We start from the raw sequence: 17,981 nt of genomic DNA, 5'->3' as shown, positions 1-17,981 counted from the left end.
CTGCTCCTGCATGCTGTCCCTGCGTTGCTTGCTGTCCCTGTGCTGCCTGCTGTCCCTGCCCCTGCGCTACCTGCTGTGAATGTCCCTGTGCCGCCCGCTGTCCCTGTGCCGCCCGTTGTCCCTGTGCCGCCCGCTGTCCCTGTGCCACCTGCTGTCCCTGTGCCACCTGCTGTCCCTGTGCCACCTGCTGTCCCAGCTCAGCCTGCTGTCCATGTGCTGCCTGCTGTCCCATCCCCGGATGCCACAACATAAGCTGTGTCTCCTCCTCCTCACGATCCACCAAAGGATCCTTCACCTGCAGACACTGCCACGTTTTCTGCTACACAACCTACGAAAGATCCCACACCATTTCTGCCCACAGGACCAATAACACAGCAACAGCTCCACTGTATCCTGCTCAACACCTGCTCATTCAGCAAACACGCCACGGAAATATGGGACACTATCACCACCCTCTCCACAGACATTGTCAACCCTCCTCAAAACCAGACATCGCTGCCATTTCCTGAAGGCTACGAGATGATACTCTGAGACCGCTCCTACAAACAAGGCTGAGGCCTCGCCATAGTCTTTAAGGAAACCCACAGATGCACATCACTAACGACACCACACCTCTCATGGCGCACCTCAACTTCCTAATGCAAACCAGCGCGAAGACCTCCATAAGAGGCACCCCTCACCTACAGACCCCCGGGACCCCAAGCAATCGATTTTCACCACTACTTCCTATTCGGAGATCTCAACTTCCACATTGATGACCCCAACTATGCCAACTCCATCACCCTCCTTGAGAACCTGAACAACATTTGCCTCACCCAAATGGTCACCGGACCCATGCACAAAGCCAGACACATACTCGACCCCATTTTCACCTGCAGCAACAGAATCAAATTCAGCCACACCACAGAACTCACCTGGACCAACCACACCATCGTAGACTTTACCATCACCAGCCACCAGCCCACCGTCACCAGGCATCAGAACTCAATCAATCAAGTGTCTTGTAAAGCGCAGCCATTCACCCGTAAGGGTCTTAAGGTGCTGGTAGGGGGTGTTTACGGGGGAGGGGGGGTGCTGATCCATCAAAGGTGCTGTGGTTCAGTCAAAGAGCCAAGTCTTGAGGTCCTTCCTGAATCTAGGCAGGGACAGTGATTGCCTGAAGTGGAAAGGCAGGGTGGTCCATGTTTTTGCCGTGCATAGGAGAAGGATCTTCCTCCTTCCGTGGTTTTGGGGATACGTGGGACGGTGGTCAGGGCCATTTGGGCAGAGTGGAGGTCTCTGGTGGGCGCGTTAAATGTGAAGTGGTGGTTAAGTTACGCAGGTCCCGTGTCATGTAGGACTTTGTAGGCATGTGTGAGGAGCTTGAAAGTGACTCTTTTGTTTACTGGGAGCCAGTGAAAGTATATTAGGTGGATGGTGATGTGGCTGCGGCGGGTTATGTTGAGGATGAGTCTGGCGGAGGCATTCTGAATGTTCTGCAGTTTTTTGACGAGTTTCTGGGTGATGCCGGCATACAGTCCGTTGCTGTAGGGGATTCTGCTGCTGATGAGTGCGTGAATGGCCGTCTTTCTGGATTCGGTGGGGATCCACTTGACAATCTTTCAGTGCAGGCTTAGCGTGTGGAAGCAGGATGATGAGGTGGCGTTGATCTGGCGGCCCACAGTGAGTGAGAAGTCCAGGGATGCTGAGGTTTCATGAATGGTATGTGGGTGTGGACAGGGGATCTCCTCCCACTGCAGCTGGAGCAAAGTTTCCGAAACCCAGTGGTCACAGGCCCTTACCATCTCCCAACCCCATACCTCAACCAGGCTGTCCAGAACTTCGCTGACTGGATCACTGACAGCTCCCACAAAGAGTTGCCCCACTGAAACCTACAAGATCCAACAAGAACTCCAAACATGCCAACTGGTACACTCCAGAACTCAGGACCACCATGCGCAACTGCCACCAACTGGAGAAACGTTGGCATGCCACCAAGAACCCAGCCGACAGAGCAACTCACAAAACTGCCCTCAGCAACTATCACCGGCATATCAAAGAAGACAATAAAGCAGTCATCACCACCCACATCGACTCTGCAGCCAACCACACAAAGGAACTCTTCACAATAGTCAAGAAAATTCTCCACCCGACAGCCATCGAGAACACCATCCACCCCTCCCAAGAACTCTGCGACACCCTCTCACAATACTGCCACAGCAAGATCACCAATATCTACAACAATTTCAACATCCAACCCTCCACCCTCAACCCTGACAACCTCAAGAAACCAGGTAGCACCAGTCAAGCCGTTACCACCTGGTCACCAGCTCACTGCCCTGACCACCTCAGCCATCATGTCTTCTATTCACTCCAGGGCGCCCACTGCCCCCCTGCCTCTACCACTTCTACAACCTCACTATGAACCTTATCAGCACACAACTCACCAGCATCTCCAAAACCTCCATCTCTACAGCTACCTTCCCAGACAGATGGAAACAAACTGACACCAGACACCTCCTAAAGAAAGCCTCTGTCAATCCCAACGATCTAAAACCTGAACGTCTGATCTCCCTGCTCCCCGCCAAAGTACTCAAGAAAGCCATCAACCAGCAGCTCACCGAATTCCTGGAACAGAACAACCTGCCGGATGCCTCTCAATGAGGATTCTGTATACAGCACGGAGACCTCGCTTATTACCGCAACAGACAACATCAGAACACTCCTCGACCATGGAGAAACTGTGGCCCTGATCCTCCTCAACCTTTCCGCGTCTCCCACAACATCCTCAATGACTCTACAACGTAGGCATACAGCAAGATACCCTCCAGTGGATCGCCTCCTTCCCTACAGGATGCAAACAGAGCATCCGAGTATCCTCCCTTCACTTCTGCACTGAAAGACGTCCTATGCGGAGTACCACAAGTACCACAAGTACATTGCTAAAGTCACCTGAAACATCTTGAAGAAAGTTGTACAGTTTAAATACCTAAAGTACAAACATATGTATATAACCTAAGACTGGTACAATACAATCAATAAATGTAATGTTAAGATATTTATTAGGCCATTAATTTACTGGTATGCCCAGTGAGTAAGCCATATCATTACATTTTCAAAAATATTCTGATGGATATTTGACCTGCCTGTAGGATATCCAATTTGATTTGGTTGTGCGCATTTCAAAATCTTTGTCCTCCTTAAAAAGATACCTTTTTGCGCACGTCAAAAGACTTGCAGCGTATTGTAGCTCTTTGTCTTTCTTAATGCAAATGAGATTCTGCTGAGAATTTTACGTATACCAAGTTCTTCCAAAAGCTTTCTATACCAAATGTACTCCCGAAATTTTTACATACAAAAACTTACAGCTATTCGTTTGCAAACAGATTGCTGTAACTATTGAACACTTTTTGCTGTTTTGACTACTGTTTACAAGTTGTGGGAGGAATTTCTTGTTTTCCTATTTAGTTAGCGATGTTGTTTCATTGAGTTAGGTTGCACTGACTGCATTCCATGTGGATTGTGTGTGGACAAGCATGATACTGACTTTTGTTTAAGCTGGTGATTTTGTAGCACCTCTGATGAAATATGTAACTACGATAACAGGAGACAACAAATCCTGGCAAGAACTTAACTAATGCTACTGGAAGAATAACCTCCGTTTGGTAAAAAAAAAAAAGTGATCATAAAGTACACCATACTGGCTGCTTGCTAAAAATCACATTTATTTTCTAACTCTCATTTCAAGAGTTCTTCGTGTCCTTGCTCTTGAAGGAGATATTGCCGGGTAATGCTTACGAGTTCCAATCCATAGCACTTTTTACACTGCTTAAAAAAGCTTCTTGCCTTTCAGCCGTGGCCAAGTCCTTGGACGACGGTGTCCCTTGTTGCAGTGTACTCCTGTAGTGGAATTACTTGCTAGGTGTATTCGCTGAATCAGTAAGGCTGAAATCTAAGTGACACTACAGGCCACATTCATTTGCTCTGCCTTTTCTAGATTACTTTTTAAATTACTGTGGGGTGGTTTGAAAAACGTGTTCGTCAGAAGTCTTGGCAATGCATTGATTTAATTTGTTTTTGCTACACTAGGCAACATTTGGCAGAAGGTGGACAAGAATAGCTAAGATGGTTGGAAGCCGGTCTGTTTTTCAAGTGAAGAGCTTTGCTCGACACTACCTTAAAAACAAAGTAAGTAAAGTCCTTAATTTTTAATTGCATGGGGAAGGAAGAATTCTTGTTATTGTGATTCATAGTTCTATTTGTGCCTGTATATATGAAAATGTAGTGTTTCACTTGCCTAAGCTTCAGTTTTTGTTGAACTGATATAAACTGTCATATGAATTGTTACATTATTGTTTAATATGTTTCACCAAAAGGAAGTTAGCCTATTTTAGTTTTTGGTTTTAAATACATTTGGAAACAGGGCATCAATTAAGCAGAATACTAAATAGATTTACTATTCTAAATTAGCAGAGTACTTACACAACAAGAAATAGAGATCTACGATACTCCCCAAAAAATAAATTGGAAGTAATGACTGTGCATCAGGTAGCACGTCTCCTCGTAAATAGTCAGATTGAAGCCATGTTCAACATGGTGCCACAGTGGGAAATCTTATTGATTTCACTTAATCTGATGGGAATCTAATGTAAAGAAAGCCTTTAAGGCAAAAATACTTCTTTTCATTTAAGTGACATGCTAATTCCAAGTGAAGTAAGGATTCTGACTAAACTACCTGTATTTTAAACTCAACATGTGTTATATTCACCCAATAAGACTTTTGTTATGTTGTTGGTTTTGTGTGGTGTACAGTCGTCCATTTGTATTGCCTCAGATCACTCCAGACACACAATTAGAATTTAAATTGCTATGTTTACCCCCTAAAAGAAATATTTTAAGCAAGACTTCTAAAGGTAATGGGTTACATACTCTCATGTAAAAAAAATATCTGGTGTCTGGAAGTTGTTTTTCAATATTTGTTAAAAAGAATAAAGGTTTATTAACAGTTTGGGAGAGCGGTAACTGCTGTAAACTGGTCGTGCTCCTACCCCTCCAGACTCCCACTTGCCCTGCCACATTTAGAGGTGAATGAACAGCAGGTTTTCTGAAAGCAGAGCCTCTGCTGGCTTTGCTGTCAGAAGCCTCTTACTAGTTTGGGTGGTAAACTCCATTCCTCTGGCCGAGCTTGTTGAGTTTTAACTACTTCGTACTCGGTTTGGAGTGCGGAGTTCAGCAAACACTCACCATCCACCACATAGCAGGGTTTACCAGTGCCCGACCCAAGATTTCTACATCTAATAGGACTCCTATGCCTATGTTCACGTAATGCACTCTAGAAGTGCTGATGTGTTTCTGTGGGACACAAGGCTGAAACCTTCAGAGGCAATCGGGAGGAGCGCAACAAGTTAGATTCTGCATGCTTTCCTGCTCCTTTTTTGGTGTGATGGAGGCAAATTGAAATCACCCTCCTTATAAGGCCACATAACGCAGTGCTGTTTGTAGTGGTTTTCTATTCGGCGTGGCGCCTAGTGGCCTGAGCAGCCATGAGAGAGGTCAGAGAAGTCGGAACGTTGCAGCTCAAACACCGTAGTAGGACTGGGATCTGGAAGCTGCAGGAATTGCTGAGAGCAGTGGGCTGAGAGAGAGTGGTTAAGGAAAGGCATAACGCAATGCAGGAATGTGAGAGAATCTGCCATCTGCTCTTAAGCAGCGCAACCCTCTGCAATAAGTGTGTTCCATTATAGTTATCAAGCGCTTATCATGTGCTCAACGTCATTTGCTTCACGACACACCAAATGTAATTATTTAATGTTGGCCTTCTGTTCTGCTTTCTCCATCCATCCTGTTGGAATGGTGTTTGATTACTCAGGCAGCAAGGATAAGTGGTAACAGAATGTGTTACTGTGTTAAAGTGTTGTGAATTAGTAATTACAGCGCCTCAAACTGGGCCTGCATTACACATAGGCCTTTCGGCAGGAAACATGGCACAACACAGCTTTGCAGCAGATAATTGCACTAGTGCTAGGGGATATGTAGCTGGTGTTTGCCAGCCATGTCTCTGAAGGCTGCAGTAGATTGGGAGCAAACTGCTCTGGCGGCCCATAATAAACCTCAGCGAGGCTCTTGGCCGCTGCAGTACGTGCTGCGGAGTCATAGTCGGACCATGAATGATTGACGGGGGAGGGGGGTCTTTTTATGCTGTTGGGTGGGAGTCTGTGCTGTCAGATCTCCGCGAAGTATTCATTCAACGCCACCGAATTCTGGCGAGTAGAACTCCATCAACTTCGCCCACCCCTGCTTCTGACTCGACTCTTCTGCTTCGTGTTTCATCTGAAGGCAAAGAGGTCCCCACTTGTCTGTTGTTAATCTCAAAATTTGGCTTTTTGTTCCCGGCACGGGGATGGGAGCCCGTGCCCTATATGTTTTGACTTGTATTATGTTTTAAGGGAGTTTGCTTTAGCTAACTATGCAAGGAGAAAGTACTTTACTAATTGTATATTTACTCTTGTAGGTAAATACTGAGGAAATTGGAAAAGAGGAAATTAGTAATGACAGCAATGTCAACTGCCTTTTGGACGGCAAAGAGGAGCCTGCATGGATATCTGCACAATTAGTGGGATGTTCTGATTCTAACCTGAACCCAGTAAAAATTGAAACCATGTCAGATGATGAAGAAGTAGACATTACGGATGAGACAGATGCACTGCTGTCAGGAGAATCCTCAAGTACTGATGCGCCATACACTCATAATATCTCAACCAAAGAAATCACTCTTAGCGATCATGCCTATCTACGTGTGGAAGAACATAATTTTACAGTAACCAATCAAGAATGTCCTGCTCTGACAGATGTAAGGAGGACCTCTCCATGTACAATTCCTAAGGATGTCTTTAGCGCAGAAAACAAGAACTTTGTTGGAGTTAAATCTTTAAAGTCTTTATGCACTATAAGTTGCGCCACACAGTCGGTGATGTCTGATAAACAAAATCAACATGGGACTGAGGAAATCACCAATAAATCACCAAATGCTATCCAGTGCTCAGACGCAGAGGACTTGGTTGGTGACGACCTGCTTTTACTTTCTCCTTGTCAGTTAGATGAAGATAGTCAAGAGGAAGAGGAGGAGCTAAAACCACCGGATCAGGAAGTGATAATTGACAGAGATGTCATCATGGAGGAAGAAAAGCAAGCCATTCCAGGGTTCTTTGAAGGGCGCCTGGCAAAAACACCAGACCGTTACCTTAAGATTAGAAACTATATTCTTGGACAATGGTGAGAGTTCTTTTCAAGTAATGATATTTGTAATATGGTGTGATTGGTATAATTAGTGTCCCTATTGAAGCGTGAGAGATTTGCAAGTTTTAATGCTATTGAAGTTGGAGATTTTTAACTGAACCCATTGGATGCTGGATAGTTTGCAGCACTGCATCCTTGTTAGCAAATCATGGTAATAAATGGTTCAGTCGACTCTTATTCAGAAATATAATTTCACTCACGAATACATTTATTAACTACTGGTTTTGACTAGTGCTCCTTTTTATCTGCAGAGCTGATAAAACCTACAGACTCCTAAATATTTACAATTTAATTCTGAGTGAAGCCTTCCATATCCAACTTCGGTTAAGTAATGTATATTATATTCACATTAGCTGATTTCGTACATCTATTGCAGTTTTTCAAAAAAGAGAAAACAAACCCTGCTACTGTTGCTGTGCACCTGCGTGCTAAGCTGATCATTGTTCCTTTATGGCAGGGTGCATCTAACTGCTCTTATCTGCATGCCTCTTCTTTTTTTTTTGATGAACATAGGCATTGAGTGGCCAGCGTTTGGTTGTCCCTTTTCAATCGGCAGAGGTTTTCATTGAGGGAAGCTTCTGGCTTCTGTCCACCCAAAAAACTGGATAAGTCATTTCTTAACACTAGAGCAGAACCATTGTTCACAGGCTGCATGGAACATTCTATTAAAAAATGCAGTGTAAGCATTCCCCACCTATGTATTATTATGGGTGAAAATCAACTAGCAAAATTCATTAACCTTTAAACAAAATCATTAAAGATGGATCCGGAGGGTGGGAGTGGGGTGGGGGATTGGGGAATAGTTTAAGGGGATGGGTTGAAGTTCTGTGTTTTTCCTTTTGTAGCTCTATGAGCGCTGGACAAACTCTGCTGGTTGGGCTCGCAGCTCCCAAGGCCTACAGGACAATGTGACTTTTTCGTAGGGTGGAGCTCCGCGGATATTGCTATACATTGGGCGCATTGTTGTCTGTATGATACTTTGATATTTCTCAGCTGTGTGTAAGAGCCCTCCCCCTTTTTTTTTTTGTGCAAATAAAAAAGATTTAACACTAAACAAAATCATTATCGTGTACATTCTGATGATGCCTTTCTTATCCCGCTTGTGAAAGACCAAATAAAGCGAGTTTTCATTCAGCTCTTGCATGTTGGTGATAAACTACCTTGCCCCATTTGCTCCCTTACCAAATTGTTATGGAGATAGTTGACCAACATTTTGTAAGCTTTGCCCAGTTGATCAATACTTTCCATGTACATTTTACAGAAAAAAGATTACAGATATTTTATTTTATTTTATTCAGATGGAAGACTTCGCTCTGAAGTTACAAATGCTTGAAATTCCCAATTAGAACATACGATGGGATCGTGAGAGAAACAAGTACATTTTAGCAAATTAGAGATAGATTGCTTGGGTACAAGGAGACGTATGGCATTATGTTATGCAAGTAGGTAACAATCCTAGCAATAGTACGGATGATGGATCGGATGTAAGATAAAGCTGATGTGGTAGTTGCAGTAATAGAAAGTTTACTCGCAATACAGTGGGTTATTTGAAATGAAGAGCCTTTCAATGATGTGGTAAATCTTAAGAAGTGCGAGCCAGAAGTTGGAGTTGATATGGTTCTCTTCAAATATTAGTGAAGTAGTTACGTTTCCTGTGACATGCTACTATGTGGACGGCTGTATACAATATGATTTAATTTGAAGTAGGGGGAGTCTGGTAGGTGAGCTACAAGTGCATAACCTGCCTAAGCTTGTGAATGAAGTGAAAACTTTAACATGGAGCAGAATTGAAGGTGTGAAAGCAACATTGACTTACTCTGGCACAAGGTGAAAGTAGCACCTTAACTTTTCACTTTCAAATTTTTTTGGTTTTGTGACTGATGTGTTGACATATGAAGTTGATTGTTTGTATATATGGTGGTGGATGTGTTGCCCTGTGATGAGGTAGATGGATGTTTTGATGATTGTTGTGATGACTTGTTAGTGGGTGTGTTGGTGATTCATATGAGTTGTGTAGATGTATGATTGTGGGTGTGTTTGTGTATGATGCTGGGCGTGTGACTTATGATGTTGCTTGTGTTGACTTAAGACTGTTGTTAGCTTGATGTATTGACAATTAGTAGTTGTGTTGACGTTTTGATGGTTGGTATGTTTATGTGTGGACTAAGCTCGTGTCCTGCTGTAGTGGCTGCAAAATATGTTACAAAGTTAAAGCCGACCAATCATAGCCTTCATGTCCGTGCACCTGAAATTGTTGACTGGAGCAATAAGATCCCCAATCCAATGAGTAGCCTTTATTTTGTAAAATTTATATCCGCGGACCTGCTTCATCAACCATCAGAACTAAAATACCACCCTTCTCTACTACCCACAGTGGGGTTTGGACACACACACACACACCCAAAAGATGAATGAAACCTTTGTTTTTTTCAGTGACTTTCTAGGTTTGTTTGTGTGTGTGTGTGTGTTTTTTTAACATACAGTAACATAATACTAAGATACTAACTGTATGTAGTTGGGCCATGCCTACATAAGGAAGCTTGACTATGTGGGTGGGATTGTGCAATGAGTATAGGCTGTGTATAGTAGAGTCTTCCTACCCAGGTCTCAAAATCTCCACTCCCACTCGCGATGGTGAGTAGATTCTTTTCAAAGTGAGACAATTTTCAAGCCTACTGGCCCGACATGGTGAGTGGATTCTACTGCTGAGCTAATTGCACTCTTACCAAGTACCACGCATCAGGCATTAGCCTAACGCATTTCAGTGTGGTGCTCCGTATCACCTCACTGAAGTGCTTTGTCACGCACAATACGTTGTCTCAGCCCTGTCACAGAAGCACTGCAAACTGAGTGTGTGTGGCAGCACTGAGTGCGCACCTGTGGCCTGCACAGCTCTTACAGGCTTGGGGCACTCCCAGCAGCTGAGCAGGCTCACAGTCAGTGTGCTGCTACAATGCATCTGCAACATTCCAATCCCATGGGGCCTTGCGGCTCAGAGTTCAGGCAGCCTGACGTAATGGCACTGCCGCCAGGGAGAGCCCAACTACTGTCAAGACAGCTTGGGCCAGCCTACCCCATCAGGTTGTGAAATAACTTTATGGCGCCGCAAAGGCACGTGACGTCCTGCTGCTGCCAGAGGACGCCGCGGGGTCCGAAGTTACGTTTTTTGAGGTTGGTCCACAGCAAATAATTAATCAAGGTGCTGGGCTGGTTCATAGAGCACTGCTGCTCGCGCGGCCGGCTGCCCGCGGTTTTGGGCTACATTTATACTATGGCCGCGCTGCTCCCCGCCATATAATTAATTATTTCCAGCCCCCCCCACCAAGGGAGAGTGCTGCAGCCAGTGACGGGTTGTCACCGTCATGGATGACAGTCACTGACCGGGTTGCAGCGGGACCGCTTAAGGCTGATTAATTGTCATGGGGCCTATTTGAGTTGCCTTGCACAGGGAGTCACTGATGCACCAGGCATGTTGTCTGGGGCTCAGGCTGAAAGATTTAGAAGAACAGATCAGTGAGTATAACCACAAGCCACTTCAAATGTTGTCAGTCAAAGTGTGTAATTATAACACAATCAAATTAAATTCAACAAGAGTACGCAATCTGTCTGAACGCTATGAAAGGTCTACGGATGCCTATTGGGGAACTTAAGCCGCCAGCCATCCCACAGACCCCATTACTTGTCTCTGAACTTTGGCCAGTCCCCTAGAGATACACCTATGTCTGTATTGTAGCCCTATTGACCCATAGGGCTGGCTGGTCTCATTCCTACCACTGGAATGTCTTTTGATCAGAAGTTTGTCCAGTTGACAAGGTGGCAGCCTCATATGATGAAGCAAGCGTTAAACAGCAGTTGCATGAGTTGTGAAACTGTCTTGATTCAGGAGATGGGGTTCTTGACTAAGGAGGTGTTGGCACTTTGAAGAGGCAGTCTCATTAAATGAGTGTAGTTTCTGAAATGTATATGTTTCCCTTATCGTCATTGCTTGATTTTGCTCACTCGCTCTGTCACTCATAGTTGTTGAATGTCCCTCATAATTACACTAACATTTTGAAAATGTCACACATAAGCAATCTGAAGCCTTGGCAGCTATGTAATTGTAGCCCATCTTACTGTGCAGGTAGTGCAGTGCGAAGGTCTGGGGTGCAGCCGGGGTGAAACGTTCAAGGGTGGGAAAGAGCAGGTGTTGATTTGCTGATGGCCGCACAGGCTCGGATGTTGCAATCCGCCAATCGTGTGGCATGTGTGCTCTTCTTTGTCAATATGGCGTACTTTATAAGTGCCTGGTTAGATGCTTCTCATTGACTGATTACAGCCAGCCAGGGCAGGTTATTCAGCCCTAGAAGTGTGTAAACTGCCTTTGTCAGACCCACGTGAGGTTCCCGAGTGCTCCATATTGAGGTGACAGAATCAAACTGGTTGGGCACTGTACCATGCCATTTCCCTATCATGCCACGCTGCCGGCAGCAGTCATCCACATTAGCAGGTGAGCTGGCGCTGCTCACTTTCCACTAGGGCATCGAGACACTAGTTGCTGCCTTCCTTCCTGTAGCTCTAGGTGGACCTGGGCTGTAGGGGTAGGCTAGCCAACAATTTAACAGAAAGAGCTGAGCCAAGTGTGAATTCTGACTCTAAGAGTTCCTGCACAATCCGGGCCCTGGGAATAGGTGGCATGTAAATCTACAAAGACCATGTTAGAACATTATACTGTCTTCAAAATTCTGTAAAGTGCATTCCTTTAACACAGAAGCGTTTTACCTTAATACAGCAGCTTATTTGGAAATGTATTTATTAAAAGTGACAGTTTTTAAACATGCACTGATATACAACCCTACCACTGGCAATGCTTTTAGTAAACCAAGGGGAAAGAAAGTCAGCGGTCATGTGTTCCCTATATGTGGACTAAGTTCTTATTATAGCTGGACCAGCTTTTTAGGCTATTGGCTCAAACACAAGGTTTTTGTACAACGCACATCCTGAAGTAGGCTGGCGACGAAGATGTACATTTCCAGTTTTCCATACAACAGCGAATACTCCTTCTAAACATTTCTAAGCACAGTCATCTATTCGCCTATACGGGAAATGACACTTGGGAAGAGATTTTACAAGGATCACACAATTTGGCTTGGAGAGAATATTGGGATTCAAACCCAGTCTTATGATTTCTCATTTAGTAACATACGTGGTAAATTGCATTTCCTCTATAATAGTAAACACTTATTTAAAGATCAGATTTTCCTGCATGTTTGGCTGTAAAGCCACAAAATGTGAGTCATTTTTAGTGGGGTTTATATATGGAATTTATCTGTGCTTCACAGGGTGGCGATTCTCCTCCTTTAAAGATGCCAAAACGATAGGTTCAAGCCCGTCGATCTTGTTGGAATCAGCAGCTGTTATTGATCAAATGTATTTTTTTTAGGATGGTTGGGGGGAGTTACAGGGCACAGTGTTTCATACATCTATAGCTTATGTGCAGCTTAATGCATCAACTTTTAGAAGTACCTTTAGATTGGGAACAGGACAATGGATGGTTGTCCACACTTGGAGTGCATTGAAGAAAATGTGGCCCTCGTTACTCCTTGCTTCCTTTTCCTCTGGCACTAATGTGTGAGTTCTGCCTACTCATGGTTGGACACCATCTCCTACCTTTGGTGGGAACACTAGAAGGTTTGTTTAGGAGGGAACTGGGGTCTAATATATGGGCCCCAATCTAGGAATGCATACACCTATTGCCCCGTGTCTTCCTGGAATAAAAGTAACTAGCTGCGATGTAAGGACTGTATATATTAGAGTTTGTTGAAGGACTGGCCTCTCCTTGAAGATCTATGCACGAAGTGAAGGCTGTGCATAGTAGGGTTTGGCGAGGGCCTAGCCTCTCCATGTAAACCTCTGTACAGAATGAAGGTTGTGTTTATTAGGGTTTGAGGACAGACTAGCCTCTCCGTCAAGACCTCTTTACAGAGCAAACACTGTGCGAAGTAGGGTGGGGAAGAACTGGCCCCTCCATGATGCCACCTATACAGGATGAAGGCTATGAATTTGGTTAGGGACTGACCTGTTCTCAAAGACTTCTTCTGGGTTAAAGTTGTGCATAGTAGGGTTTGGTGTAGGACTGGTATGCCCACAAAAACCTCTGTACAAGTCAAAGGCTTGGTTTTGTTTTGGTAGGGTTTGGTGAGAGACTGCCTGTATGTGGCCATGCCCTGTGCCCACCCCCTGGTGCTGTATTAGCCCAGTGAACACTCATCCACATTTTTTCTGTAATTGTTTCCCTATCCTGCAGGAGTCCAGGGCTCTTCTGGCTCCCTCAGGACTCCAGTAGAATTCCAGAGAATATGCGGACCCTTGCACGATTGTTTCAACCCAAAAACCCTTCTTGTTTTCAAATGTGTAACTCCCCCCCTCACCCCCAAGGTCCAGCGGATTAAGGTACTCCTACCCTTCCCTCCTATACCCTATTTATTAAACCTTTCAGTACATGGGACAGAGTCCCTGGGCTCTGTAATGGTGGCTGCAAAATCTTTCTAGAGGTTGGTCCAGCGAATCAGAGCTGAAGCTCCCACACTATTGTTTCGCTCCTGCAGGTCAAGATGGCTGACTGGGTAAAAAGCCCTCTGTCAATCAGAAGGCTTTATTTTTTTAATTTGAGCTCCCACAGGAGTTGTGCAAGAGCTAGCTTTCCACCAAATTAGGTGCAATTCTGTTCAGCTGTTTTTTCCCTATCGTCTAATTTATTTGAGAAAGGTCATGGATAAAATGTTTTTTTACTTGTTTGCTTAATCCAAATTCCATTTTTTATTCAGAACATTTCCAACTTTTTATGGAATATTTAGGACAAAGGGAGATATGGAGGTATTCCGAAACTCCAAGTCAACCACTTGTACATTAAGTAATAGTACAGAATTCCTTGAATAATTCTGTGTGGCATGCAACATTTAACGGAAATAAATTTTTGTGCATACCTCTAACCTTGGATTATTAGACAAGAACCCTGAAGGTTCTGATGGATACTTATAACAATAAATTCCTCACTTTATGAATCCCTCTAGACATCCCATTAGATCTGGAGAGTTTTCTCAGCATTACTCCTTTGGGCCAGCAGGTGCTGTTGTGCAGCTCTGCATCAGCTTCCTCCAGCCCTAGAAGTGACATCAGAGAAACATATCAGCTCTAACAGCCGACGTCCTTTCCTTTCTTTCTGTGCCTTCGAACACCGATCTAGGGCACTCTCCTAAACTATTTGCCTCTTCTCTGATGAAATCTTTAGCTACCAAATTCGTTGTTCTTCAGTGTACAAGGAAACATGTCCCCACTCAAAGTCACAGGCTGTAGCAGATGTCTGTGATGAATTCTCACAAGAGTTGCCTCTGGTGCCTAGGATCGCCAAACAACTCCAAGGCTTGCGAGAACTGCACCCAGATGAACCCCAAGGCGATCCGGAACCATTAAGACAAACTCCACTGTGCTGAACACCCACGGAAGGTGTGTAAGTTTTGCCCCCAGTCGAAGTAGAGGGTGCAGACCCGTTGCTGCTCTCTAGCCTGTTCTTGCGACAGACTCTCGTCCCACTCAATGCCCTCAGGTAAGTCCAAGGAAATTAAAAGCAAGAAGTGAAAATGGGATTCCTCTCAACCAAGAAGTCATGCGGACAGGTTGCCAAGGATCCGATCCCCCAATTTATTCAGATGCACAATGAGTGCCCTGGTCTGTTTGTATCACTGCAGCAGATAAAGGTTTTTAGAGAAATCATGCTATGCATATTTGGCACCATTTTGGCTCCTTCTAGGGCTCCTTTGTGCCTCCCCTTATTCGAGGAGGCCTCCAGTTAGGTTACTATTGGTGGAGCCGTCCTCCACGTTGTCTACCCTAACTCTGGGGCCGGCACCCAACTTGACTTTGACCCTAGCTCCACAACTCACTCTGGTCTCTATCACACAGACACCGGCCCAATGCCTGAGAGGTACCCAATTAATTTGTCCGACTCCTAATTTGTCCCTACTCAGCCTGACTGAAATTGCATGCTAAACCACAACCGGTCCAGGCTCATTCCAACTCCGACAGAACACAATCACCTACTGGGAAATCTTCTACAAGTCCTCCACACCTTGTTTGGCTGAGACTCTGACCAAAGTCAACATAATCTCGGTGAGGACAATGGAGATGATGTGAATTTGTACCTGGATTTACAGGAGTCCAGTGGTCTGGACACCTCCATCGAGATTGAGTTGAGGCCCATTTCCTCCAAGCCACCCCACCAACCAAGCACTCCCCTTTGACCTCACCAGTGCCCCTTGGGTGTTCATGAAAGTGATGGCAGTGGATGCTTTGCTTATTGTGCTTTCTTGCGCCCAGTAAGGGCCTGCTGTGGGTACTATTAAAGGTTATCTGTCAGCCCTTTTGGCCTTTTTGCTTTTACTAGATCAACTGTGCTTGATTAGCTCACTGTTTATGATGCCTTTTCTTAAAAATGTAGTTCATATGTAGTTACCCAAACCTTTTGTGATGCTGTAGTGGGGCCTTCATTTGGTTTTCACATTCTTTATTTGCACCCCATTTGAACCATCCAATTGACAGCTGTACTTTACATCTCCTCACTTTTAAAACAGTGTTTCTCATTGCAATAACTTTAGCTCGTCTCATGAGTGAATGTTAGACCTGACATCATTGGCGTGAGTCTCCCTTCTATTTTTGACGGATTCCCTCCTCTGTTTTGATATGTTTTTGCTGGATTTATGCTTTGGAAACTGTGCCACTGCTAATCAGTGCCACAGTGCAAGTGCTCCCCATGTTAAATTGATATCACTGATTGGATTCCATGATTGGGTTATTTGATTCATCTGTCAGTCCCTAGTACAGTGCACCATGTGTGCTCAGGGCTTGTAAATCAAATCCTGCTAGTGGGTTTGCAGCACTGGTTGTGCCACCCACATAAGCAGCTTGTAAATTGTGTGTCTCAGGCCTGCCATTGCAAGGCCTGTGTGCAGTCTAGCACTGCCATGTCGACTTGGCCAAGTGCACCCACTTGCCAGTCCTTAAACCTTCCCTTTGTTTCATATTTGACACCCCTATGGTAGGCCCAAGGGCAGGGTACATTGTAAGTATAAGGTAGGACATGCTCTGATGTGTGTAGCATGTTCTAATAGTGAATTACAGCCATTTATTTCACTATTGAAGGCTACCTATTCTCATAGGTTAGAATGGGCAGTTAGATTATTACATTCTTATAATCCTAACTGACTCAGGGAACATGGTAGAAATTCGAATTTAGTATGCCTGAACTCAGAATAATGAAGTACATCTTTTAGTGAAGTTTATTTTAATATTCTGTGTTTGCAAATATCACTTTTAGAAAGCAGGTATTTGCTTGCCTAACCATTTGAGCCTGCCTCTGCTGGGTTGGGTATTCCTTGTCTGGGTTTGTGTGTGACAGGGCTGGGGCATTCCAGGAGACAGGCTGGGACAGCCCAGTGGTGAATAGAGAGATCTGCATCTAGATGGGAGGGAGGAGTTACACCTGGGACCTGAATAGGGCTGGCCCTTCCCTCTACAATGCTGGCTCCACCCCTTGTGGCTTGTCTGATGTCTCTGCCCTGCACTGTGAAAGGAGAGGAGGAATCATGTCAACAGAGTACTCCAGAGCTGTATCTTCCCTCCCCTGTGCTGGCTCCACCGCCTGTGGGGCGGCTGATGTCTCTGCCCTGCACAGTGAAAGGAAGAAGAGTCATGTAAACAAAGTGCTCAGGAACTGGTTTGGACTAGGCAGAGGCCTCTCTGCCTTCAGAGAACAACAGATTTGGGGGTATAAATATTGGGACCCTGATCCCAAGAAATTAGATCACTTCTGGAACAAGAAACCTTTCTGCCAAGGAGAAGAACCAAAGAAGCTGCAGGAGTTTGGACTGCCCCTCTGCCAGTGTGCTGTTTGCTGGGTTGGCCCGCAGTGGTTGCTTCATTGCCAAGGGAAACGAGAAGGAACGTTGTAAGGACTTTCATCTACAGAATATTCTCCAAGGGCTTGAACTGTGCTTGCCTCCTGCTGAAGTCTCAGGGACAAAAGACTTCACCTCCGGCTCCCTCCTGAATTTCCTTGCTGAGAATTCTGACTCCAGTCACTTGCGTGCCACTGGAAGCTGGAAGCGTGACGCATCGAGAAGAAGCGTGTCGCCGCCGCAGCTGAGATCATCGCATTCTATCTTAAAAGGTCGCAGTGTAGGTATCTGCATACTTTTACAACTAATCATTTGTTAAGGTCCGTGCCTATTGGCGCAAACGTAGTCAGGAAAGAAACTGATGTCAGCACGCTGAGATGGTGCTTATGTGCGGTTCCGATGTCACTTCTGGGGCGGAACGTAGCTGTCACTAAGCTATACAATTCCACCTACTGGTGCGTGAGAGCAATGCTGAGAAAACCTCCAGATCCAGTGTGATGTCTAGGTGTGTTCACTAGATGTGAATTTCTTTGGTTAGATAGAGAATCCACCAGAAGGAGAATTTCTGAAGATAAGTAATTTGATCTTCAGTTGGAAACCGCTTCTGTGTCATAATTGATGTTGTGGGTGGGCTATAGAAATAAATAAATATCATGCAGTCCAAGAAAGACATGAAGGCTTTAACTAATTGGCATATCATACCATTTTCCTTCATGATGTGCCCAACCTTCTGTATTAAACATTTAATCAAAACTTTATTGGACCTAATTAGTTCAT

The 17,981-nt window shown here is 44.8% G+C and overlaps 1 protein-coding gene across 3 annotated transcripts in view; it reads left to right on the top strand.

Annotated features, from left to right (window-relative positions):
- The window catches only part of MYSM1 (Myb like, SWIRM and MPN domains 1), a 367,486-nt gene that overhangs the window by 169,529 nt on the left and 179,976 nt on the right, over positions 1 to 17,981 (top strand). For all 3 annotated transcript variants that reach the window (XM_078669957.1, XM_078669947.1, XM_078669962.1), the window contains 2 exons: positions 4,069 to 4,167; positions 6,491 to 7,251. In XM_078669957.1, the coding sequence (XP_078526083.1) occupies positions 4,069 to 4,167; positions 6,491 to 7,251 (860 nt within the window). The remainder of the gene's footprint in view (positions 1 to 4,068; positions 4,168 to 6,490; positions 7,252 to 17,981) is intronic.

Source organism: Lissotriton helveticus, chromosome 1_2 (assembly GCF_964261635.1).
Source record: "Lissotriton helveticus chromosome 1_2, aLisHel1.1, whole genome shotgun sequence".
In the NCBI taxonomy this organism is placed as follows: Eukaryota; Metazoa; Chordata; class Amphibia; order Caudata; family Salamandridae; genus Lissotriton; species Lissotriton helveticus.
Note: the sequence above shows the minus strand (reverse complement) of the source record. Positions and strands in the feature narration are given on the sequence as shown.